At 43.0% G+C, this 27,224-nt stretch overlaps 1 protein-coding gene across 1 annotated transcript; it reads right to left on the reverse strand.

The window, feature by feature from the left end:
• Positions 1-6,422: 6,422 nt before the first annotated feature.
• Positions 6,423-26,680, reverse strand: DESI2 (desumoylating isopeptidase 2). Its single transcript, XM_077344529.1, has 5 exons — positions 26,254-26,680; positions 19,977-20,049; positions 11,843-11,936; positions 11,212-11,353; positions 6,423-10,777 (listed from the first exon to the last, which is right to left on the reverse strand). Exons 1-5 carry the CDS (start codon positions 26,290-26,292, stop codon positions 10,544-10,546), a joined length of 582 nt encoding a protein of 193 aa, XP_077200644.1. The 5' UTR covers positions 26,293-26,680; the 3' UTR covers positions 6,423-10,543.
• Positions 26,681-27,224: the final 544 nt, after the last annotated feature.

A 27,224-nucleotide genomic window follows, 5' to 3' on the forward strand; every position in this document is an offset into this window, starting at 1 on the left:
GCACAAACCTGGGTGTAAACTGCATGGAGCTTTTATTCCAACCCAGGTCAATTCAGTTCCTGCCATCTACACAGAATACGGTTTCCATTTTGATTTGGGGCGATTTAAATTTTCCTTCTGCAGCAAGAAGGATTGATCCAGAGTGACCCTACCTTTATTGTGTGATATCTTAGAGTGTTTTTAATGCTCAATATTTCAAGATTCGGATTGGGAAAGCAGGCTGTTTTGAACCTCCTTGGTAGAGACGTTCTGATTGGCCAAAGGTGGCCATGTGACAAGCTTGCCTTAAAAGGAGAAGCCCCTAATTTCTCTCAACTTCTGTCGGTCATGGATTTTTTCTCCGTTCTCTGCCTTTTTCAATCCTCTCCCCCCCCCTTCAAGAAAAGAAAGAAAGAGGCTTGGCTCCCCCCCCCCCTTCTGAACTACCCTAACCACATGCAGAACACTTTCCTGTTTCAATGGGGAGGGGGGGGGGAAGATGACCCGAGTTCAAATCGATCTGAATTCAACAGTGGAATGGAATAAACAAAGTAAGTGCAGACTCTGCCCTGGTAATGACTTCAGAAGACTTACTCACTACTCACACAACTTGACCCACCATGCCACTAGGCCAGCGGGTGGTGGCCATCATGCAATTCAACTGGAGAATGCCAAAGTGAGGGAAGGAGGGAAATATAGAGGCAGTTGGAAGTAGGAGGATGAGAAGGAGAGAAAGAAGGGACAAGGGAGAGACTTTGAGGGCTGCCTGGGAAAGAGGATATAATGAGAGTGAGGATATAGAATACAATAATATGCTCCCCTGGAAGTCCGTGTAGTCTTTTAAAGAATAATAAACAGAAAGAAGTTTCCAAGCTGGCGATGGCAAAAGCTTTATTCAGAACAAGTTCCTAGGTATAAAAACTCGTTTTCGTATTTTACTTCCTCATTTATAAGATAGTTATCTTTATGGACCTTTGATATTAATAGACCCGTTCCAATATAATATAAATATAAAGTATAAGGTATATAAAATATAAGGTAGTGGGTTGAGGACTTTGTATCCCCGGAAAAAAAAACAATTAAGAAATAAGTTCACTGAGGAAGTAAAATACGAAAACGAGGTTTTATACCTAGGAACCCATTCTGAATAAAGCTTTTGCCATCGCCAGCTTGGAAATTTCTTTCTGTTTATTCATCTTTGGCTGACGGGTCATCTCTGCAAGTCTTTAAAGAGGCAGTGTCCCTGACTGGGTGACCAAACTGTATCACCAAAATGCCATGGCAGAGTCTGTTAGGGCTGTTAGTATATGTTAGCCACAGAGGACACAAGCTGGGCCCTGACACTGTAAGGAAGCAAAGGATGTGTTGCCTCTGAGTGACTCCACAAGTCTTCAACAACTATACTTCCTTGAATACTGCCTCATCAGTTCCTTCAACAGCCTTGGTTCCTTGAACAGATCAGTTGCTAGGCAGGGCATAACTGCAGTGTCTTCTCCCCATTAGGACAATCTCAATCAGTACTTTGTCAATGTCAGCCCTTTTTAATTCCAAAAGCACTGCACAAAATCAGCATTTGTGGATCAGCACTAACCAGTACTTCTCCCTCCTTGTGATTGTGTCGCCACAGTTTAGGCTCAGCTGCCCACTTTAATCAGAATGGGAAACCCCCACACTTTCTAACCAATGGTCCCTCAAGCCATGCTACAAAGTAATGCACAATTAACTCATATACATTCCCATATGAAGCTTGTACAGAACAGAAAAACCAAAATATTGAGAGGACTGCATGGATGCTCATATCCATATTCAAGAGGCACTTTTAAAGAACAAGACCATTCCTGGTTTGGGGCATGAGAGTTTGCGATTTGTTATGGCAAGGTCACTGAACTGATAGTAATGTTATTCGTTTCATGGAATATTAATCATTCTTGGATAGACACTTAGATCTGCATTGCTGGATATTGACCCATCAACTCCATCTTGGAAAGTTACTTAACATAAACCAAAAAAAGCGCAAAGTTTAGCAGTTTTAATAGAAACTTAATTTTTAAGGTGTTTAACCTAAGTATATTTAACAAAATCTCTTTGTCCTCACTAAATCAGTCTCTTTGAAGGATAGCCGAACTTACGAATTATCTGAGTATGTTAGAACTGTCAGAAAAACTACTTCAGCGAAGAGAAGGTGTCAAGAAACTGAATGACAGATATGATATTTTTATGAACATCAAAACAGAAATTCAAAGTGATGGAAATTCAAAGGTGCACCACTGCTGACAGCTGCTTGTATTTTAAGATATTCATAAGAAAGAAAAAAAACATTAACAGTTAAGGAAGTACAAGACTGTGAAAAACAGATTTGAAAAGAAAAAAGGGAAGACCAGAAATAAGGGGAAATTATTTATTTGCTGGGACTATTAAAGAGGCTGAGTACCTGGAGAACAAATCATAAACAATCACTAGATGAAAACCAGGAACTTGATTTTGTTAAATGTATTATTCTTTTATTATATTATATCATCAGTAAAACTTATAAAAACCAAACTGACAAGTCATCCACTATCTGATTGGCCCTCATCCAGTTTAGACCCAATCAGGAGGCAGCCCTCAGCCAGGAAGGGCTTAAAAAGAGGTCATCTCTCCACCAACTTTCTGCTGGTTTCAGAAGTTTACTTGTTGGAAGAGAAGCTGGTTTCAGAACATACCCAGATGCCAGTAAGTTGCTGTGGCCTCTTTCAACTCAGAGAACATGGGGGGAGCTGGGGCAGCCGCTGTGTGCCTTTTGGAGGTGGGGGGGCTGCAGGAGCCCCAGAAACAGCCCCCCTGCTGGCCCTCTTGAACCCAGGGTGTCCAGGAAAAGCCTCTGCCCTGGAAATGTTTACTCATGAGTAAGTCATGTGAGGTTTGTGACTTGCAATCTGAGAAGGGAGGAATGCTTTGGGGGTGGCCATCACAGGCAATTACAGAAGGAACAATAATGCTGGTGTGGGTGGGACTGGGAAGATGTAGATAGAATCATAGAATCATAGAGTTGGAAGGGACCATACAGGCCATCTAGTCCAACCCCCTGCTCAACGCAGGATCAGGCCTAACCATCCTAAAGCATCCAAGAAAAGTGTGTATCCAACCTTTGCTTGAAGACTGCCAGTGAGGGGGAGCTCATCACCTCCTTAGGCAGCCTATTCCACTGCTGAACTACTCTGACTGTGAAAATTTTTTTCCTGATATCTAGCCTATATCGTACTTGAAGTTTAAACCCATTACTGCGTGTCCTCTCCTCTGCAGCCAACAGAAACAGCATCCTGCCCTCCTCCAAGTGACAACCTTTCAAATACTTAAAGAGGGCTATCCCCCATCCAGTAGGCATGCTTTTCATTTTTCTGATCCAGATGCAGAACTTTACACTTATGTTTATTAAATTGCATCTTGTTCTCATTTGCCCATTTTTCCATTGTGTTCAGATCTCGTTGAACTCTGTCTCTATCTTCCGGAGTATTTGCCAGTCCTTCCAATTTGGTGTTATCTGCAAATTTGATAAGTAGTCCCTCCACCCCCTCATCTAGATCATTAATAAATATGTTAAAAAGTACCGGGCCGAGCACCGAGGCCTGAGGTACCCTGCTACTCACCTCTCTCCAGTCTGATGAAACACCATTGATAACAACTCTTTGAGTGCGGTTCTCTAACCAATTCCCTATCCACTTAACTATCTGAAAATCCAGATTGCAGTCCTTCATCTTATCCACCAGAACATCATGGGGAACCTTGTCAAAAGCTTTACTAAATTCCAAGTAAATGACATCAACCGAATTTCCCCGATCCAGCAAACCTGTTACTTGGTCAAAAAAGGAAACCAGGTTGGTCTGACAGGACCTGTTGGAGACAAATCCATACATACTTCTTTGGATCGCCAAATTGTCCTCCAGATGTTTGCAGATCGCTCCCTTTAATATCTGCTCCATTATCTTCCCCACAACAGAGGTCAGACTCACTGGTCTGTAGTTTCCCGGGTCATCCTTCCTCCCTTTTTTGAAGATCGGAATAAGGTTTGCTCTCTTCCAGTCCTCCGGGACATCTCCAGTCCTTAAAGAGGTCCCGAAGATGATGGACAAGGGCTGTGCAAGTTCTCTGGAAAGTTCTTTGAGCACTCTCGGGTGCATTTCATCTAGACCAGGGGATTTGAACTCATCCAGTGCAGCTAAATGCCTCTCGACAACCTCTCTATCCATGTTAACCTGCCACCCAGACACTATCCTTTGGCTATGGCCATCTCTAGATGTGCCTAAACACTTTGACATGTTGGAAAAAACAGATGTAAAATAGGCACTAAGCCTTCCTGCTTTCTCTGCATCCTCCGTTAGTTTGTCCATCCGCACCCAACAGTGGCCCTATTGCCTCCTTTACTTTACGTTTGCTCCTCACATAACTCAAAAATCTTTTCTTGTTACAATGGGCTTCCCTGGCCAATCTTAGCTCACTCTCAGTTTGGCCTTTCTGATGATTGATCTACAGTGCCTAGTAACCTGTAGGTACTCTTCTTTAGAGCTCTGTCCTTCCCTCCATTTCCTGAACATTTTCCTTTTCTTTCTTAGTTCCTCTTGAAGTTCTCTGTTCATCCAAATAGGCTTCTTAGTGTTCCTGCAGTGTTTTCGTCTTTCTGGGATAGTCATGGATTGAGCATGCTATAGCTCTTGTTTGAGTAGCGCCCACCCTTCACATGCTCCCTTCCCTTCCAGCATTCTCGTCCATGGTATGACACTCATCATGTCTCTTGAGTTTATTAAAGTTTGCCCTATGAAAATCCAACATCCGCGTCTGGCTACAAGCTTCCTTGGCTCCCCATCTCAAAAGGAATTCTATGAGGACATGGTTACTTCCCCCTAGGGTCCCCACCTCCTTCACCTCATCCACCAACTCTTGCTTGTTGGTCAGTATTAAGTCCAGTATGGCTGAACCTCTTGTGGGTTCATCTACCATTTGATAAATGAAATTGTCAGCCAGGCAGGTCAGAAACTTGCATGACTGAGGACGCTTCGCAGAGTTTGTTTCCCAGCACACATCTGAGAAATTGAAGTCACCCATGATGACAAGGTCCTGCCGCTTGGATATTTTCTCAAGCTGCTCACAAAGTGCAGCATCCACATCCTCTCATTGGTCAGGCGGTCGGTAGCAGACACCAACCACCACACTGTTTGTTTTCCCCTCACTTATTTTCACCCAGATGCTTTCCACTGTAGATATGCTCTCCTTCACTAGAATTTCCTGACAGGTAAGCCCTTTCCTCACATACAGTGCCACTCCTCCACCTCTTCGATCTATTCTGTTGTTTTCTGAACAGTTCATATCCATCCACCATTACATTCCAGTCAGGAGAATCACTCCACCAAGTTTCTGTGATGCCTACTAGATCATACCTTTCCATCAGCATGAGAAGTTCCAGCTCTTCCTTCTTATTGCCCATGCTTCAGGCGTTAGTATAAAGACAACTGAATCCTTTTACTTTTGGTTCCCTATGAGCTGGCCTTGCCGGTTGGGCTGCCTCCGATCGTTCTCCTTCCTTACACTCCCTATGTTGATCATCTCCTTCCCCTTGTGGCTTTAGTTTAAATGTTTAGTTTAGATGTTCCCTTTCCATATGGATCCCACCTTGGTCTTGCTGCAATCTTCACAAGACCATCTCAGTAACGCAAATTTGAGACCAATGGCGTAGAAGATGGGGAAACGGAAGAGTGCAGAAGCACTATGAGGCCATGGAGATATGTGGAGAGGAGGGAGTTTTCCAGTAGCTACTTCCCAGTAGAAGACGAGTTGGGAACAAGCTTCTTGCTCAAAATTGGCTAGAAGTCTTGGGCAAAGGAGTTTGCCTTATTGTGTCTTGGTCGACTTCCTTCAGTCATTTGGGAGTGGAAGGACCATAATGTTAGAACATATGTTTTGCATCCCAGGTATTATCCACAGAATTTCCAATTATGAAAGGTTTTTAAGTTGCAGGATTGGGATAAGACTTCTGCATGTGAATTTGAAGAATTACTGCCATTGTGTTCCAGCATTCAGTTGGGACTAGATGATCAGTCAGTATTTTCCTTTATCTCTGAAACTATAGTGGTCCACTTGGGAGCCATGATTCTTCTCCTCAACATTTTTGGAAGGATGTGTCCCCCTCAATCACTCCATCTCAAAAGTATAAGGCTGCATACAGCTACGTCAAATGCTGTGCCAGGTTTTAATGGGGTGTTGTACCTTTCCAGTACCTCCACATTAGATGCTGCACAATAGACCACTGGCCTTGTTTACTTTTTTATATATAAACATAAGTGAATATTGTTAAGTGAGGTGTCTTTGTTCTTGTTCAAAGAATGTTGAATTCCAGCAAATAGATACCACTGCAACAATACAAAGAAGGTGCATTGAAACGTGATAATTCAAGTTGATAACTGTACACATGCTATTTGTTCTATAAAAACAGTTCTCTTTAATAAATGGATGGTTTCAAGTCTATGGTAACTTTACATGTCAGAGTAACAAAAGTCAATATTCTCTATTTCATACAAATACTATGCATTACAGTAAACTTGATTTCAAGTTTACAAAAAGTGTCAGTGAAGATTCATTACTTTTCACCATCTAAAAGTGAAAATTCTTGTATCAGCTATGATTAAAACTGTACTGCATGTTTTCAAGAAGAAACACATCACATTTTTTCTTATAATGAAACCACAAATTATTGGTGTGCACTGACAACATGTAGTATTTATTTTTGGCTTCCTGAATAAAAGTGGCAGCTTAAAAAATGGACTTGATAAGACAAAAAAAGTACAACAATCTTTTTTAAAATCAAGTATTAGAAACTGAACCCTGAACTCAATTTTTCTACCCGTTTTGGTTGGAAAAACTCCACAGATATCCAGCATTCTCTTAGCTGAGAGAAGTGTTCTAGTTTTTAACGCACAGTATGGCCATTGTAGACAAGAGTGCTACCTGCTGTGTAGTAATGCTGGTGAAAGGTAACTGGAACTATTGCTAACATACAAGAGCAGCCTTTGACAGGATTGCTTTTTTGTTTTAAGGATTAAGTGGAGACTATATAGCACATGTAGTAAGGTACAAATTACCATCACTACATAAAATGTGGCATCAACTTCAGGGTTCAGATGTTAAAACTTGTTCATGGATTAAATAAATGGATTAAAAGAAATAATGGGAATGTCAAATGAAAGATTCATCATTATTAAAAATGGCTTTTGCCTGCTATGCTCTGTATGTCCTTGCATTTCTTACCAGCCTCAGTAAACTTTATGAAACTGCAGCCATGTATGGCATACTGCTGTGAGAATAACCAGGAAAAAAAATCTACTGTTTCCTAGAAAATGGATGGAGATTTAGTTACTTCAGAATAGTTTGCCTGAAATATTAGGAGAATCTACAAAATCACCTAATCCAGTATCTTCATGAAGCACCACACAAGGACTCCCTATTTACCTGTGGAAAGACAATTCCATGAAGTTCAGATTCTGGCTCTGGTTCAGAATCCTCTTTGCTCTGGGATGCATATTAACTGTTCCACATAAAATCATAATGTGCATCATAGAACATCTGTGAGTCCAAACCACAGCTAGAATCTGAACTTTATCAACAGCTTCAAACTTGAACTACAAAATACCATTTCTATCTCAGTTATAGTAGAGAAAAAATCTGCCATTTCTTGCTACTGGTTAGTTATTTTATGATTCAGCAACACTTAATAGGAAAAAATGGATAAAATTTTCAAAATCCTAGTTCAGATAGTCAGTTTAAGAAAGTAGTTGGCTCCCAAACTACCACGGGGTAACTGCATTAAGGATTTTTGCTGGTATCTCCTTCATATTGCAGTGTTTAGCACTCTTTGGAAACAGCTTCTAAAGGGTTAGGCAACTTTAGGTACAGCATGGGATGTAAAATGGAGGGCTGCAGCTGAAAAGGAGAATTGGTAGAACTTTGCCCTTCTCCCACCTCTTGTTCAACTCAAGGAAGAGCTTTTGCAAACAGTTGAGAGATGATTTCTGCTGATTCTCTCTTCTGGCTGCAGCCCTTCACACTGCATGCCGTCTACCCATCTCAAGAGTGGCTTGGTGACATGTATATGAGGCTGAATTCTGAAGAGGGAGCAATCAGGAAAAATCTCTTCTGCCAACTTGACCTGTTCATGGCACTTTTAAAATCTAAGCCAAAGTGAGCTTAAAATGTTGGGTTATTGAGTTATGCTAAACAGTTATGAAAGGGTCAATCACAGTAATGATGGCATTGTTAAGACAATTTTGTTTGTTGCTAAATTAGGAATATTCTCAACACATAACATTTTGGAGAATTATTTAACTTTTAACATATTTTATGTAACTGAGTATTCTGTGTAATAAAGCAACTTTTACTTCAGGTTTGCCCTAACTTGGATAGGCCAGGCTAATGTGATGTCATCAGATCACAGAACCTAAGCAGAATTGGCCGTGGTTGGTATTTAAATGGGGGAACCCCCCCCCCCAAATCCAGGATTGCTATGCAGAAGCAAGCAATGCAAACTGTCTCTCTGTCATGTTGAGTGTTATGTAATGGCACTTTCCACCACCACCTCCTCAAATTTGCCTAAAAAGCAGCCTAAGGGGAGACTAAAACACTACAAAGTCTGCGGTCTGAGGACTCCAGTCCTGTTGACCAGGCTTTTGCTGGGACTTCCATCCTGGGAATTTGTGTTTGTATTGGTTAGTGACATATGGGGTAAGGAGGCAAATCCCTTAACCCCACCCCATATTGATATCCTGATTTGAAATGTCCTTGTAGAATCCCTGCTAATGGGCTACATATAAGTTTTGCTAATGGGACAAACAGCACCACACCATGGCCATTTCAGATTGGGAAAAATCCAGGGGGGCACAAGCTCACTCTCTCCATGGTCCTGCTATAAATCAGAAATGTATACCTAGCAATTAGGTTCTGAGCATGGAACTCCTAGAGTGTCTCTGTCAACAGGATGCAGGAGGATTTAACTGACACCCAAATAAATGTGTATAAACTGAAACAGCTGAAAATGTGGATAATGCAATACTAACCAAAAGCCATATAAACAGTCTTGCTGTCTATGGATTTACATTTGTAAAATAAATATATGTTACACAACATCATTTTATCAGCCCTAACTTTTTCAGATTTGTCATTTTTGATATCTGCACCAAAGCTATCCCAGTTTAAATGCACATCAGCAAACCCAGCAATATAAATAGCACATGCAAAGTTTACATTTTCTTCAGCAGCGCAGTCTTTTGTGGACTTGCAGATCAGTTTATACATTATTTCCAGTCAACCATTTTCCATTTAATTGGAAGACCCTTAAGAGAGCATACATAAGGAAAATCTAAAGTTCATTCCAATTGGGTGTCACCGCTGCTTCCATGAGAAAGCCACAAAGACATAATTTCCCTTGATAATTGTACTCATTTTTTTAGTTTATAGGGTCCACTATACCAGGAGATTAGCAATATTAAGAAGGCATAATTAGACCTTGCATGTGCTATTAAATCATTGTAACTAAGACTAAGAAGGTAGTATCACCAGGCACATAGTTGGATGACTTATCTATAACACTTTAGGGCTCTTCTGTTAACACAATAGGTTCAAATAGGCTTTCATATTTCATGTTGTTGAGAAAACTAGTTCTATTAAAAATTACAACAGCATTTTTCTCCATGTTTCTAGGAAGATATTCTTCTAATAGACAGCAATTTATATCCGATAGAACTGGTTGCAGAATCACGGGCTGAATAATTCTATGTGATGCCTAATATTACATGCTAACAAATCAACCATGTGTACCATCTGTATCCTACAGCTCTAACTTTTTAAAATTATGTGAAAGAGGCACTGCTGAGGACTCAGTTAAAAAGCTGTGAAATTCAGAATAATTTTTTTTCAAATCTGTGTCAGACAAAACATGCAGGACAAATAAACCCAAAATCCACAAAATAAAATAATACAAAAATAACTTATGAGGTTGAAATCTAACTGAATCCAATAGGCTTTGTAGTAAAATATTAATTTGCACTTCATAATTGGTTAAAATAAGTGATTTAACTGATAGCAACATTTTAGAGAACACATATTCTTTGTTATACACCAAGGTAAATTCTTTGCTTCCTAGGACAAATTTCTTTACATTGATCAGTATGTACCCTGTTTACGCACAGTATTCAACAATTCCTGCTTCATTTTCAGCAGCAGTTGGCAAAGATGCTGTTTACATTATGCAGGCCCAATTGAGCTATTTAACACATTGTCTTTCAATGGCAGATGTCCCTGTGGGACTTGTAAACGGCAGCACACAATACTGTAAACAGTTCAGTCAGTCCAAGGCTATTGGATCAGATGAAAGACAGCAGCTCCAACTCAAATTCCCATTTCTCCCAGAAACTTTTCACTACATATAAAATCCTGAGCAGAAGACACCAAGGGCTTGAGCTGGAGAGCTAATTGCATACCAAATGAGCAAAAGTTCAGTTAGTGAAGTCAGTGACTGAGAGTTTAAGGATAGTTTGGCCTGAACTTATATTTTTGAGTGATGTCCAGTTCTTGATGCTGATGCTGAGTTTGACAGGGAAGAGGATGCTGCAGCCTCTTCTGCTTCTTCAAGTTCTTCCTGAAGCTCCTGACTGACACTAGATTGAAGTGCTGCAGGCGTAAGCCATTCTTTTGGCAGGCAACTTTGGAGAAATGGGATACAGGAGCTGAAGTAAGCAAGGCGGTTCACCCAACGAGGAATCTCTTTTCCACAGAGAATCTAGATAAAATTACAAATTATATCCAATGTTTTTTTAATTATATGTAGTTTTTTGATTAACTGAAACACATCACTGATCAAGTATATTACATGGAACACTTCAGCCCTAAAGATGCTGTCTCTTAAACTGGCAACACTAAGTGTAGTTTTCAGATAACTGGCCATTCTGAGAATAACTTCAAGGTGGGTATTTAAAATGGATGCCTTTTTTTGTCCCAACCGTAGAGCCAATAACCCAAATATATGTTTTTAACAGGTAACAATGACATGATGCGCCATAGGCACAGTTTCTGAAGCTGAAGTGAAATGAAAACTATGGTTATATTATATTTGTACACTCAGCAGCTGGGACAAGAGTAGCTTATTTGTATATTGAAAGTTAATGCTCCTTTGTACATTCAGCACAGCCTATGGATAATTACAATAACACTCACCTCTGATAAAGCTGAAGAAAAGTGATTGCAGTTTTTGTGCATTAAGTGATAGGCATTTCCTTTAAATTCTTTTCCAAGTTCTTCTATAATCTTTTCTATATCCTCTTCCATGAAGTCAGTACTTCCAAGTACAACAGCTTCCCTTAAATAAACAATTGTTAGAAAGTGTTTTTTTTAATGTGTTTAAGTGTTTATGTACAATCAAACCAGACATGTTTTCCATTTCTGCTCTGTTGAAGAGCACACATTCAGCAACGATATATGGTTTCATTTTCCCCCTCTAATTATTTTAACTGCATGCCCAGAATCCCCAATCTTTTTAGTTTTAGACTGCTTCCTCTCTTACTCCAAGGTTGTGTATCTCCACACAAATATAATTGTTCACACTTAGGTGTGTATCCTTATAAAGACACACCTTGCTCAACGGAAGTCTTATCAATGTTATTCCAGCTAATTTTTTTACAATTGATCAATTGTAAATTTTTTACAATTGTAAATTTTTTACAATTGATATTTCAGTTGATCAAAATATACTACAGATATTTGAAATTATCAGACTGAAGCCATGCATATATTGAAAACATTCAATAAGACAATTTCATTCACATCAATAAATGAAAAAGTTGCATACTTAAATTTAAATGTTTCTCCTAGTTCAGATGCATTTCCTGGAGAAATTTCAAATATTCCAGAAAAGGGATATGGATGGCCACCATAAGCAAATTCTGAAAGGAAAAAAGCAGGTCTTTAAAAACAATGCTTCAAGTCAAGCCATCACTTTTATGCCTTGATAATTTGTTAAACATGCTTCGGCCTGAATCTTTGCACATAAGCCTGCAACTTTTATACTCCATTTGGATATCATTAGCTTAGCTTCCAATAATAAAAATGAGTAAAGGAAGTTTCTGCCCAATTCCTTTGTATCTGAGATTTTGAAGCCATAGAAAAAACGTCCCCCCCCCCACGTGCAAACCATAAAGACTTAAAACCTATGCATTGTAAAGGAGTGAAAAGAACATAATGTTGAACATCACAGAATTGGATCCAACAATGCCTTCCATTCACAAGGGCACACTGGCCCCAATGAAGTACAGAAAATTACACTGTATGGTATGGTTATGAAATGGCTAGTGTTTATTTAAACAAACATTCAAAGCATTCCTAAAGTTAGAGATGAAGCAGCAACCTACTGTTCCCTAAGTAGTTAGGCACATTTTAAAGAAGAAGCCACCAACTTTGTAGTAAACATATGAAATATTTTTTCAACTTGAGTCGCCTCTTTATACAGCGTTATCCAGAAACATAACCCCCTTTTCCAGAAGTGATAACGAGATCAGTTCCTCTTCAAACTGGAAGTGGGGGGCGGGGAGTTTGGGGGGGGGTTGCCTTCAACTAACAGATCATAGTATTAAGGACTATCAGTAAATCTGACTACTGCCCTAACGCTCTCTGATCGCTATGGTAATGTTTAAACATCCCTTCAAAATGAGATACAGACACGCCACAACAATGAAGTGTGTTGTAAAGGGCTGGGGGGGATGAAGTAAAGGGCCGGGGGGGGGGGGAGAAGGCATCCTTCAGGACCCACCTCCAATTAGTTGAAGGACCACATGTGGTCCGCAGCCCACAGGTTGGGGATCGCTAATCTAACAGATCATAGTATTAAGGTCTATCAGTAAATCTGACTACTGAATAAACACATCATGCAATTCTTTCGTAGTGTACCTCCACTGTGGACAAGAGCCATATAATGGCGTCAAAACAATCTGATTTAAATAAATCCTTGAAAGCACCATCTTCTCAATTTTCTCTAGTCATAATGCACTTCTGAAAGAGAAATAGATTCTAATTTTGTACATTAATGTTTTCTCAGTGGACTTCAGAGCGCTGAATGTATTCATACAGGTTTCAAACACACTTCTCTACTTTTCATGTTAGTTTGTTTCTTAATGTGGTGTGTAACTTGCAAATAGAGATGCTTTCATATTCCACAGACCAGTTTCTTTTACAAACTGCGGAATATGAAAGCATCTGAAGCATAAAGGTAAAGGTAAACCCTGTGCAAGCACCAAGTCATGTCTAACCCTTGGGGTGACGCACTCCAGCGTTTTCATGGCAGACTCAATACGGGGTGGTTTGCCAGTGCCTTCCCCAATCATTACTGTTTACCCTCCAGCAAGCTGGGTACTCATTTTACCGACCTCGGAAGGATGGAAGGCTGAGTCAACCTTGAGCCGGCTGCTGGGATTGAACTCCCAACCTCATGGGCAGAGCTTCAGACAGCATGTTTGCTGCCTTACTACTCTGTGCCACAAGAGGCTCTTATCTGAAGCATATACAGTATATATTTAAACTGTTGTTCTCAAACTCTGAACAGGCAGAGTAACTTGGTAACAAATTAACCATGTGTCCCCACCCCAACATAAAACACTTGAATCCCACATCAGTTAACAGTGAACATTATCATTCATTTTAGTCTAAAACTTTACTTTAAAATACATTTTACTTATTATAAAAAAAGAAGCAATTTTTAATACATTTCTTCTAATTCTCCCCCAAATTTCCAACTTTTCCAGGGCCATCATCTCTAATCTGAATTATGATTGGACAATCAAAACAGCATACTTGAGTGTGTTTTTGAAGCAGATGGAGAAACATAAGAGATAAGATCCAGTGACTTTCAATTGTCCCCTAGTGACATATGTCTGCAAGATATGTGGCTTTGATGACCCTTCCCTCTCTCTCATTTTTGTATCCCATTTCTTTATAGCATGTGGTAGGACTTCTCAGATCTCTTGGACCTGGGATGCAGTCTGTTTTTGTGCCTACCTCAATGCCTACAAACTATGCTAACACAAAACTAAGAGGGTACAGAGGAGAATTACGAGGATGATCTGGGGCGTGGAAACCAAGCCCTATGAGGAAAGACTGAGGGACTTGGGAATGTTCAGCCTGGAGAAGAGGTGGTTGAGAGGGGACATGATTGCTGTCTTTAAGTATTTGAAAGGTTTTCACTTGGAGGAGGGCAGGAAATAGTTCCTATTGGCAGCAAAAGATAGGATCCATTGTAATAGCTTTAAACTCTGTGTAGAATGGTACCAGCTAGATATCAGGAAACAAACTTTTCACAATCAGAGCAGTTCACCAGTTGGACTAGATGGACGGTATGGCTCCTTCCACCTCTATGATTCTAGGATCACTCTAGATCCTCACTCATTAAAAAAAACTATGTTAGTCCTGAAACCATTAAACTTTGAATTACTGAGGACGCAATATTTATCATATAAATTGGATAAAAACAAATTTTAATAATCATAGAGTCCAGAATATACAATTACTTCCCTCAGCATTCAGCCCAATACTGGTAAAATATAAATTAGTCAAAGGAAAATTTACAAAACAAACTTAACTTTCATTTCCTAACTACTTCACTTTACAAACCCCTACCTATCACTCTATCCCTTCCTTTGATTATCTTCTTCCCCAAACCCGAAGCTTGTTTACCTTTTTCTCTCCTCTGCTCATTCAATATATTCACTTTCAAGCACATCCTCTCAGTTGTTTTGTTCTATCTCTATCTCAATCTGTTATTCATTCACCCCACTCCCAGCCAACCCTCCCTGCCTTTTAAACTCCCTGTAAGAAGTACATGCATAGAGGCATCTTAGAATCATAGAAGAATCATAGAATAATAGAGTTGGAAGGGACCTCCTGGGTCATCTTGTCCAACCCCCTGCACTATGCAGGACACTCACATCCCAATCGCTCATCTACTGTAACCTGCCACCCCTTTGCCTTCACAGAATCAGCCTCTCCGTCAGATGGCTATCTAGCCTCGGTTTAAATTTACAAAGATGGACGGCGCATGGAAAAAGGTTTATGTTTGGGCTGCGGCCAGGCTAGCCATTTCCTCGCCCAGTGCCCAGCCAAAACCGGGGCGGGAGGTTCAGCAAGCACCAAACCGTTGGGTGGAGCACCAGCCAAAGCCACGACAACCAAGAAAATGGCCCCAAAGAAGACCGCTAAGTCCCTGCTCGCTCCGGCTGGAGCAGCGACTGTGGTGGAGGAATCTGATGGCAGCAGCCAAGAGGAGGAAATACAGTCTGGAGAGCAGTCGGGAAACGACGACGACCTGCTGTAAAGGCGCCCCACCAACAGGTCTCCGGCAGGGGCAAACGCGCGGTGAGTGACTCTCCCCTGGTTCTCTTGCCCGCCACTCTCACTGAACCCAGCTCTGGAAAAAAATTGGGGGTACGTTGCATAGTGGACTCGGGCTGTACCAAAACCCTAGTAAGCCCAGCACTGGCCGAGACTTTGGGGGTGGGGAAGGTGCCTCTGGGGGAGCCCCTACCCATCACTCAGTTGGATGGGAAATGTGCCCCAGGGGGGGAGGCCACAGTGAAAACGCTCCCGATGGACTTGGACATTGATAGACATTGGGAGCAAATCCAACCCCTGGTGGCACCTCACTCCGCATTCCCGTGTGTGTTGGGGCTGGACTGGTTGCGTGAACATGACCCCACAGTGAAGTGGAAGAAGGGGACGGTGAAGTTTTCGTCTCCGGGTTGCAAGCAGGATGTACGACCCCTACCCGCTCCGGGCTGCCAATCCATGGCCGCGGTGGCGGAGGCAGGGGCACTCGCCCTCCCACGGGAGTATCGAGAGTTTGAGGATGTGTTTGCGGAGATTGAGTGCAATCAGTTGCCTCCCCATCGCAAAACAGACTGTGCAATTGAGCTGAAAAAGGGAGAATCGCTTCCTAAAGCCAAATTGTACTCCATGAGTCCTAGGGAAATGAAGGAGCTCAGGGAGTTCCTGGACAAGAATTTAGCCAGGGGTTTCATCAGACCGGCCACTTCCCCCCTGGCTGCCCCAGTCCTCTTCGTCAAAAAGAAGGATGGGTCCCTGCGCCTCTGCACGGATTACCGGGGGCTGAATGCTGTTTCCACCTGCAATGCCTACCCATTGCCATTGATTAAGGATTTGTTGGGACATTTGGGGAGGGCCCGGATTTTTACAAAATTGGACTTGAGGGAAGCTTACTACAGGGTCCGTATAAAGAAGGGGCATGAGTACCTGACGGCATTCAACACCCCCTTGGGCCAATTTGAATACACCGTCATGCTGTTCGGCCTCGCCGGCGCTCCGGGCGTGTTCATGAACATGATAAATGAAATTATGCATGATTTGTTGTATCAGGGGGTGCTGGTCTACATTGATGATATTTTGGTGTATTCTGACAACCTGGCCGAACACACAAAATTAGTCCGGGAGGTGCTCAGCCGGCTGCGGAAGCACCATCTGTTTGCCAAACTTTCAAAATGTGAGTTCCACCGGGAGGCGGTGGAGTTTCTTGGATTCTGGGTGTCCAAAGCTGGGATTGAAATGGACCCGGGCAAGGTGCGGGACTTGTTGGCCTGGGAACTTCCCAAGACTAGGAGGCAATTTCAAAGTTTCTTGGGCTTTGCGAACTTTTATAGAACGTTTATTCCCAGTTTTGCCAAGGTGGCATTGCCTCTGACTGACTTGTTGAAAACGAAAGAGGGGGGGAAGGCGGCAAATCGACCGGGCGCTCCACTCCAGTGGACCCCCCATTGCCAGGAGGCTTTTGAGAGCTTGAAACTCCTCTTTACGTCTGAACCGGTGTTGGCACATGCTGACCCATCCAAACAATTCACGGTGCAAGTAAATTCTTCGGATGTGGCAATGGGGGCCATAATCCTGCAAGAGGGAGAAGATGGGAAGCTGCACCCCCTAGCCTATCTGTCAAAAAAGTTTTCTGGGGCGGAACGCAACTGGGCAATTTGGGAAAAAGAGGCAGCTGCAGTAAAGTTAGCTCTTGCCACTTGGAGGCATTGGCTGGAAGGGTCTGCCGTCCCGTTTGTAGTTTGGACGGACCATAAAAATCTCCAACGCTCAAGCAGCCCTGCTCCTTGTCAGCCAAGCAAATGCGGTGGGCGGAGTTTTTCTCCCGGTTCAACTTTTCTCTTAAGCATCTGCCAGGCAAAATAAACTTTTTGGCGTTTGTATTGGTTTTTCGGAAGTGTTAGACCAGTGGGAGAAAACCCTTTCTCGCTTGCCCCAGTACAACAGCAAACGAGACCCATTGGTGGACACGGTGTTCACACCCGCCCAGTTGGGGCTGGCGGCCGTGACGCGCAGTCAAACAAAAAAAGGCAGCCTGGTCCCCGGTGGGTGGGTTCAGAAGGAGGTCCTACAAGACTCTGAATTCGTTTCCCTCCGCTCCGCCCTCGTTGACAAGGGGGGCCTGTTTTTCAAAGGCGAGCGCCTCTACGTCCCGGCTGCGGCGCGCGGGGACGTTTTGAAATTGTGCCACGATGCAAAAACGGCAGGGCATTTTGGCTTTGTGAAAACTCTGCACCTGGTCAGAAGACATTACTGGTGGCCAACATTGAGGGGGGATGTGGAGAAATATGTGCAAGGCTGCCCCACCTGCCTTGTTTCCAAACCCCCGGGAGGAAAGAAACGGGGGTTGCTGCAGCCCCTGCCCACCCCTGCCCACCCCCTCCCGTCCCTGGTCTGATGTTACTATGGATTTTATCACGGACCTGCCCCCCAGCCAGGGTAAAACTGTGGTTTGGGTGGTGGTGGATGCATTTTCAAAGCAAGCTCACTTCATCCCCTGTGTGGGCTTGCCCTCGGCGGCCAAACTGGCCTCGATGTTTGTGACTCACATAATCCGGCTACATGGAATTCCTAGGAGATTGCTCACGGATCGGGGCCCTCAGTTCGTTGCCAAGTTCTGGCGGGAGCTTTTGAAGTTGCTAGGGGTGGAACAAGCCTTGACCTCTGGCTACCACCCTGAGTCCAATGGGCAAACGGAAAGGGTGAACCAAATTCTTGAACAATATCTACGTTGTTTCATTAACCACCAACAGAATGATTGGGTTGCCCTCCTGCCCCTTGCTGAGTTCGCCTACAACAACGGGGTACATGCTTCCACCAGAGTATCTCCCTTTAAGGTGGTGTACGGAACTGACCTGATTGCTGCACCCACCTGGGATTTGGTATCTACTGAAGCTCCTGAGGTCAATAAATGGGCTAAGAATATTAGTGCAGCTTGGCCAGACATTGTCTCTAGCCTCGAGGAGGCAAAACAAGCGTATAAGTCCCAGGCAGATAAAAAACGTGCGCCTGCACCCGCCTGGAAATTGGGGGACCTCGCCTACCTTTCCACAAAAAACCTACGCTGTCAACAACAGTCAAAGAAATTGGGACCTAAATTTGTGGGACCCTTTCCCATTGTAAAAGTGATCAATGATGTGACTGTTGAGTTGGGTTTGCCAAAGACTTACAGGAATGTGCACCCGGTTTTTCATTCCAGCCTGCTGCGGCGAGCCCCCCCTGCCGGATGTGTGGCACCCTCCGCTCTCGACGCCTGTGCCTGTTTTTATTGACAAAGACACCCACTACGAAGTCAACCAGATCCTGGACTCTCGTTTACACAAAGGCCGGCTCCAGTACTTGGTGGATTGGAAAGATTTCCCTTCAGGGGAAAGGGAGTGGGTTGATGCGGGGAATGTGAAAGCCCTCCGCCTTCTCAGGGCATTCCATCGTGCCTTCTCATTATGTCCACGGCCGGTGGATGCGGGCTAGTGAGGGAGTCTATTTTTAGTGCGGAGGGATGTCAGGATTGTTAGAAAACCCTGTCATAAATTAGCCTAAGTTCCTCCATGACAGTTATATTGCTTGGTGCCTGGGAGCTCCAGGTCCTGTATCATGCTAACTAGTTAAAAGTGAATTGTATGTTATTGTAGCCATTATCTCTCAATGTGCTTTTCGGTGAGGCCTCTCGGCTGGGTCTTATCTAAGTCTGAAGACAGCCAAGGACATGTGAAAGTAACACTGTTTCTAATTGCATTTGGCTCCTCTCTCTGCCTCCCCTCCCTTGGGAACTTTCAAGTTTTGGGCGGGAGAATTGTATTGATAAGAAGAAGCAAATCCGGCACCAGGCAGATTTGACTTCACTAGTCTAAGATGTATGAAGTGCTTCTCAATAAAACTTTCTATTTCTAAGAAGTTGGTTGTGAGTCCTTGCAACATCTGACATCCACCACTTCCTGAGGAAGCCTGTTCCACTGAGAAATCATTCTGTCAGGAACTTCTTCCGGATGTTTATATGGAATTTTTTTGAATTAATTTAATCCCATTTGTTCTGGTTTGTCCCATCCTCCATATGGCACCCTTTTAAATACTTGAAGATGGTTATCAGATCTCCTCTCAGTCATCTCGTCTCTAGGCTAAACAGACCATGCTCCCCCAACCTTTCTTCATACGTCTTGGTCTCCAAACCCCTCACCATCTTTGTTGCCCTCTTCTAGACACGTTCTAGTTTGTCAACATCCCTCTTCAATTGGGGTGGCTAAAACTGAACACAATACTCCAAGTGAGGCTGAACCAGAGCAGATTAAAGCGGTACCATCACCTCCCGTGATCTGGACACGATACTCCGTTTGATACAGCCCAAAATCCCATTTGCCTTTTTAACCACTGAGTCACACTGCTAACTCATGTTCAATGCAGTTCAATAAAAGTTCTTTTAGCCCTACCTATCTCATAGTGTGTATGTTGTGGGGGGGGAGGAAAGATGTTTAGAAGCTGCTTGGAACTCTTTTGGGTAATGACAAGCAGGGTATAAAACTTCTTTTCTTCTAATGTACTACATTTTAGGGCATTATTTACAGACTTTAAAAGCATTATATCACAGATACTTTGTGGCAACAATGTTAAATTGTTTTACTCACCTCTGCCATAGATCTCTATTCCAGAATGGAATACTCCAATTCCAAGAGAAGAGGTATATTCATTCATCCAGTACTTAAAAAAAGGGAGAAATATAACTTTAATTCAATATTTCACTTATTTCATGTATATTTTGGAAGCCAATGCCTACTTGAATCTGTACCACTATATATTTCTGGTAAGGGATTGGAGAAGGTCTCATGGTCTAAGTGCTACTCAGCACTTAATATCCATTCAGGACGGCTGTTCTGCCCCTGAGTGCCTCCTCCTCCCTCAAGCGCACCTGCCCACCTGCCCAGCAGACAGCCAATCACGTTCCATCCCACACTAGATGGAATTTATTGAGCATATTCATCACCCTTATGGGGGAGGTGGCCTCTCCCCCTCTTCATTTCACTTCCCTCCGAGGCTCAGAGGCTACAGATCCCTGTTTCATGAGAGCCGCCCCTGTTGGTGAGTTCCCTTCCCTGAGGGCCTGCAGCCTTTCCATGTCCTGGGGTGAGGGAGAGGCCACCTCCCCCATAAGGGTGATGAATATGCTCAATAAATTGGTCAAGCAGAAAAGATAGTATACCTAGATTTGAATCCAGTAGTACCTTAGAAACCAACATAATATTTGGGATATACACTTTCAAAAGTAACAGCTCCCTTTATCAGATACAATGTAAGAATGTGGAGAGAGAAGGGAAAATATGTCTGTGTACACCCAATTACCCTTTTCTTTTCTTTTTTTATTAATTTTTTATTAATACAGAAAAAAGTTACATACAAATTACAGAACAACAAATGCATACAGGGAGAAAAATAGTAAGAAAGAAAGAAAAGAAATCTTTAGCCAGATGCTTGGAAGCAGTGACAAAATCGATCAAGCAGATTCATCTGAAGCTGAACCCTGCAAAGACAGAGGTCCTGTGGCTGGTTAAAAGGGACCATGGGAGGAAGCGCACCTGCCCACCCTGGATGGAGTGCAGCTCATAACGGCTCACTCCGCCAGGAACCTGGGTGTGATCCTGGACACTTCCCTTACAACGGAAGCCCAGGTCACAAAGGTAGTGCAGCTGGCATTTTACCACCTCCACCAAGCCAAGCTACTAGCGTCCTACCTAGCCCCAGAACAACTAGCCACAGTGATCCATGCAGTGGTCAGCTCTAGACTGGACTTCGGCAAGTTGCTGTATGCAGGCCTACAACGTTTAATGTAACAGCCCAGAGGCATACAGAAGGGTGGTATAGAAATCTAAATAAATAAATAAAAATAGTCAACCTATTAATTGAGGTTCCAAGTAGGCCAAGATGCTGTCCTGCTTCTGACTCTCTCTGTATGTATATGTGTGTATGGGTATTATCTACTTTCTGTTTTTTGTTACAAGAAATTAACTTCATAATTTATGAAGGTCACATGTCTTCACTTTCCTAAACTAACATCTGGTTTGGTACTGGGACTGGAAATAAATTTGATTGAGGGTGGGGGATGGTCCAGAGAAACAGTTGCAGGGCAAAACCAGCAAGACTGGAAACGTTCAAAATTACTCCCATGTTGGTGTTATATAAGTAAATGGGGTTTCGGAACACAAGTTTGTTGACATCATGCTTACTTTCATACCAAAAAAGTGGTTTCAAATGACCACTTGTGGATATGCCTATTCATATTTGAGCTGATGATGACTGCAGTTCATCAACTGCCTGGAAATTTGTGGAGGAGTGAGCTAATTACTGTCTCATTGTGAAATTAGAACACTATAACTTCCACACATAATGCTTCCATGCTTCCAACGCTTACTAAAAAGACCTCACAGCACAAGTGGTCATTTACAACAATCCTGAAAGTGATAAAGCATGGAGAGAAGAAGCTAGAAGTGCAACTATGGCAGTCACTCTTCCTCATCTCTGTTTGAATCCAGCCTGAAACAGCAAGCTAGGCATACAAACCTGAACTGTACTACAATAATCCAGCTATAAATCTGTTTTAACTATGTAATCACAGGATAGGCATTTAAACATCGGTCCATCCCATTGTCAAAATACTTCTTGTCTATATTGTGTAACCCTACTGCGTCCCGTACCTGTCAGTCTTGTGGCTGCGGCCTCCATTGTCGCCCACGAGGAGAGAGTCAGTGGCAGGGCTTTGTGGCCCGCAGGTACACTCCTACTGGGAGGGAGCCAGGAGGGGAGTTTGCAGCCTCCCTGCGGGCCGCAAAGCCCTGTCGCCGGCGGGGGGGGGAGCTTCCACTCCCTTTAGCCCATTTTGAGGGCCAAAAGGAGCCGCGGCCATCCTCTCATGCCCTCCTGCCTGATGCCCCTTTCAAAGCCCATTTTTAGAATGGGCTTTGATACTAGTATAAAAATAAAAAGTATATGAATTATCTGGGCTGGAGAAAATTACCATTATCTAGGAAGTTTTTAAAATGTCTAAAATCTGTTTAAGATTAAGCATGGGAGTTAAGAAACTAGATAGTTATAATGATTACATATTTCCTCTGCTCAAGTGCTCATGGGTTTCTCTGCTGCTATGATCTAGCAGAGGATAAAAAGGTTTTCCAGAGTGATTTTTTAAGGCTTCAACAAAATGACAGACGAGGACATCATCTGAAATTCAGACACTAAAGAGGCAATCTGCTAAGCCTGTGCAATTAGTTGCTGTGTAGATTGTTTATTTATTTATGGTATGGATGGCATGTGTGTAATGTAGCCACGAGATACTAAGATTGTCCGGCAGCCAGGCAAAAGATATTCAGAATCGGTTTGCAAGTGCCTGCATCTGCGTCACGGCCCTGGTATTCCTTGGAGATTGTCCATGTAAGTGTTAGCCAGCACCAACCCTGTTTAGTTTCGATAACTGATAGGGTCAGGCTTGCCTGGACTGTCCAGATCCAGTGGATTTTTAGTGAGTGCTATTAATGCTATCCGTCTCAGCAAAAAACAAGAATTCTTGTCTGCTGCTCAGGAGAAATCATTTGTGTCTCTCTACCCACATACCACATACAGATAGATTTTTGGTGATCTCAGTATGCCTTATTAAATAGGTTTGTGGAAATACTAAACACTCATTCTTGTTTAACTTGACTGCTCTATGCAACATGTTATTTCAAAACTTATAGAAACTACATTACTATACTTGAGATGGATTAAAAAATATAGGAAGGCTTAAGTCACTTTGAGACTTCTCTGGGTAGTAAAAAGTGGGGTATAAAACTAGCTCCTTCTAAGGAGGAGAGAGAAAAATATGACGTTTTGACTTTGGGCCATGTTAGGATTCAGTGACAGGAGGCTCTATTAGGTGACCCCATGCAGGCTAGTCATGCAACATTATAAACAAACAAGTCAGATTTAGGCCTGAGCACCGTTTGTCATGAAGGAGTACCCCTACACTGTGCTTTTCCAAGTCTCGTTGCATCAGCTAGGAGTACCTTGGCCCTGCCCAAAGTTAATTTATTAAGGAGGTGTTGTTGATTCAGAACATGACAGACAAAGTTATGTTAAATATACTAGTATGATCTTTGGGGTTTTCCAACTCTTTATGTAGATAACAATGTTAAAAGATTGAGGATTCATGTATACTTGCTTATGGGATTCTGGCCTGTATCCAGCCATACAATTATTCTGACAGACTGGCATTTCTGTTAGCAGAAGATAGGGTGGCAATTTTTTACCAATTCAACAAGACCATATATGATCATATTACCTGATAAATGTTCAACAGTTTTTTTTTAATTAAAAACTAATTAACTCTCACCCATTTGGGAAACCCTTTCAGGGTTCAAGCACCCTAGGGTTTCACAAAACCCTGGTTGAGAAAGCCTGATACAGAGGCAAGAGACAGCTTAAGCTTAGTTTAGCTAGAATTGCCATAAAACTCTGAACAGCGAGCCAGTAATAAGAATTGTTTCCTGTCTCTGATAAGTGTATATTGTAAACTAAGTCTGGTAGACACAGTTGCTTGTAAATTTGTAAAGGATGCTTGTAAATGGTTGTCATCTCCTTGGAGTGGAGTGCCTCAGGGATTGGCCCTGTGTTGTTCAACATATTCATAAATGATTTGGATGAAGGAACAGAGGGGTACTTATTACATTTGCAGATTATACTAAACTGGGAGGGGTAGCAAACACACCAGAAGACAGAATCAGTATACAGGATGATCCTGACAGGCTGGAAAACTGAGCTAAAATGAATTTTAATGGGATTTGGGGCTGTATTAAAACAACTATTTGCCCAAAACTTAACACAGTATTCCAAGTGAGGTCAAACCAGATGTCAATAAAGTGGGAGATTATAACTCTATACTTCTTTTAATACAGCCTCAAATCCCATTTGCCTTTTTAGCTACCAAGTCACACTGCTGATTCATTTTCGGTGTATGGTCTACTAAGATCCCCAGATCCTTTTCACACACATTACTGCCAAGACATGTCTCACCCATCCTATAATGATGCATTTGATTTTTCCTACCTAAATGCAGAACTTTACATTTCCAAATCCCTCACAATCTTTGTTGCCCTTCTTTGGACATGTTCCAGTTTCCCTACATCTTTCTTCAGTGGTGCTAATCCATGATAATCTTGAAATTTAGCTACAGTTAACCTTCTAGACAAGGGTGACCTTGAAAACAACACAGAAAGTATAACTGGCACAGAATGTGGCATCTAATTGTTTACATTACTTTGACAAAACCTCCTATGAAATGCTTTCTAAGACAAGGTGCTACACACTCAAAATCTGTATCATTAGATCATAATATTTCTCATATATACTTCCAGGTGTGGAGCCATACTAGTCTTTAGTATGAAAATAAAGCAGGTATCCAGCAGCACCTTGAAGACTAACAGTATGTATTTCTGTGTAAACTTTGACTCACAAAAATTTACACAAGAATAAATTCTGTTGGTCTCCAGAGGCCAGTGGACTCCTGTTTCACTTCCCTGTGTTTTCAGCGGCATGTTCATTGTTTAAATGTGACTAATTTCATACACTATGTGTAATAATGTGGATTATGATAATCACAGTTGAAGACTTCAGAATTTTTAAATATTTTAGAGCTTCCCTTAATGTCCAGATATGTTAGTAGTACTGTTCTAAAATTATGAGATGGCTTCTGTCTAATATACATGTACTAAGACAGCACAGGATGTAACAGTTTGTGGCTCTCTCTCTCTTCTGTATTTGGTATATTCACTTTTTAAAAAAACAGTGCAACTTTAAATGGACTTCGCCTTTCTAACACCATGGACTTCAATGGACTTAGAACTCCATAACTCTGTGAAGGATTCCACTGAAATATTTTGGAAGTCAGTAAAATATGAAAAAATAGTATAATTTTATATGTTAATGAGTGTTAATAATATGTTATGAATGATATATGCTCTTAAAGCAGTAAAATATATTTAGGTTTGTTAAGGGTAAATAGTGTCACATGTATTTCAACTTCTTGTTTGTTCCATTAAAAATGTTCCCCCCACCTATGGGTTCAACATTTCTAGAATTGTATTTCTTTAGTTGTGTACCACATAAACAAATTAATGAAGACACGGGTAATGTGGTTTGACAAATTAAAAGATTGCAAAATTTGTTTTTCTCACATACTGCCAAGTTCAAACTTGTTTCTGTGATGGAGGCTTTAAACCCACATGACTAACAGAACTGACCCATTTGAAAAAATCTTTCCATTTGTCTTCTAAATAATTTCCTTGTTTTGTGTTCTTCTGAGAGGCAAAAAAGAGTATGTGTACCATCTTAAACATGGATAACACCACCCTTGTAAATCCACTGAGATTTAAGATTACACTTTAAAGAGTTGATGCTCAAGGCAGTTTACGAGTCTGAGAATTGCACAAGTCTAGTCCTGCAGTCATGACCAGCATCTACCTGGTCTTTGCCTCTGTCTTCAGTTATATTAAAAACATTTTCAAAGTTCACAGGTCGAGTAAGCGTGGACCTTTCCTGAACCCATAACCTCCAGAAGAAAACTGAAAGTTCATGCACCTGTTGCTGAACACTGGCGCTCTTAATTCCACGGACACCAATGTGTCGCCCTACTTTCAAACCAGGTTTAAAAGCGAGAGTATCTTTCAAAGCGTTCCTTGAAGGATGCAACATCCCCAACTGAGTTGCGGAAGCGGCCCGTGAGAGGCACCTCGAAGCTCCAGGGAAGCCGCCGACTGCGGGGCAGCGGAGGAGGAGCCCCCAGCCGCACGCCGGAACCATCCCCGCCGCCGAGAGGCGGGCGAGGCGGATGCTCGCTGCGGGCGGGCAAGAGGCCTCGGTGGCGCCGGGGCTCTCGCTTACCATGTCGTAGACGTTGAGCACCACCAGCTGGTTCGCCATCCTCCCTCCTCCGGCGCGGCGCGGCGCGGCGGCCGCTCTCCCCCGGCGCTTGGCTCAGGCCGCGGGCGGGAGCCCCGGGGGACGCCGCCTCCCCGTCCTGCCTCTGGCTGAGGGGCGGGAGGCGGAGGCGGCGGCTCCCGGCAGCATGGAGCCACCGCCGGGGCGGGGGGTGGGGAGTCGGGCTGCGCCCCCAGGAAGCGCCGTCGCCCCACGCACGGCAGGCACCGGCCCTCGTGGCTGCGCTCGGGTGGGGCCCGTCTCGCCCCTGCTGGTTTCTGGACCGCAGCCCAGGTCCTCCGGCGGAAAGCGCCTGCCCGGGGAACAGGTGCCCGGACGGCAGGCAGGCAGGCAGTCAAGGCAGCGAAGCACAACCGCACAAGTCCGTGCACATCTGCAATGGGGCGATGAGCACCAAGACTACAGCCCCCAGCATGCATCACGGGAGGAACCCGTTTCCCAGCAGACTATGCGGTGGAACGCAAAGTACGAATCCCTGGGGAAGGGTGGAGAGTTCAAATGCTCTTTCTTTGGGCTGCTTCCTGTGGGATTTTGAATTAGGGATGCCAGCCTCCAGGCGAGACCTGGGGATCCCCCAGAATGACAGCTCATCTCCAGACTACAGGGATCAGGCCCCTGGAGAAAATGGATGCTTTGGGAGGTGGACTCCGACAGTGCCAAGTTTCCCAACACGGATTTGGCAACCCTCCCCCTCCCCTGCCGTTGGCCAGGAGAGACCAGGCAACCCTGTTTTGTTTTGTTTTTTTAATACAAATCCTGTATTGGCCTGTTCCATTTCTGAATACAGGCAATACTTCACATCACTGAATACTTTGCTGTTTAAAAAAATTCAGATTCAGGTGGGTAGATATGCTAGACTGAAGCAACAGAACGAATTTTCAGTCCAGTGGCAACTTTAATTTGTAAAATTTTTA

This window comes from Paroedura picta, chromosome 1 (genome assembly GCF_049243985.1).
Source record: "Paroedura picta isolate Pp20150507F chromosome 1, Ppicta_v3.0, whole genome shotgun sequence".
NCBI classification, from domain to species: Eukaryota; Metazoa; Chordata; class Lepidosauria; order Squamata; family Gekkonidae; genus Paroedura; species Paroedura picta.

Excerpts from the sequence above, each read along its gene's own strand:
- DESI2 (XM_077344529.1), bottom strand. The coding sequence starts at position 26,292 with ATGGCGAACCAGCTGGTGGTGCTCAACGTCTACGACATG. Across the intron at positions 20,050-26,253 it reads TGCTCAACGTCTACGACATG|TACTGGATGAATGAATATAC; the intron begins GTAAGCGAGAGC and ends CCTTTTTTTAAG. Across the intron at positions 11,937-19,976 it reads AATAGAGATCTATGGCAGAG|AATTTGCTTATGGTGGCCAT; the intron begins GTGAGTAAAACA and ends TTTTCCTTTCAG.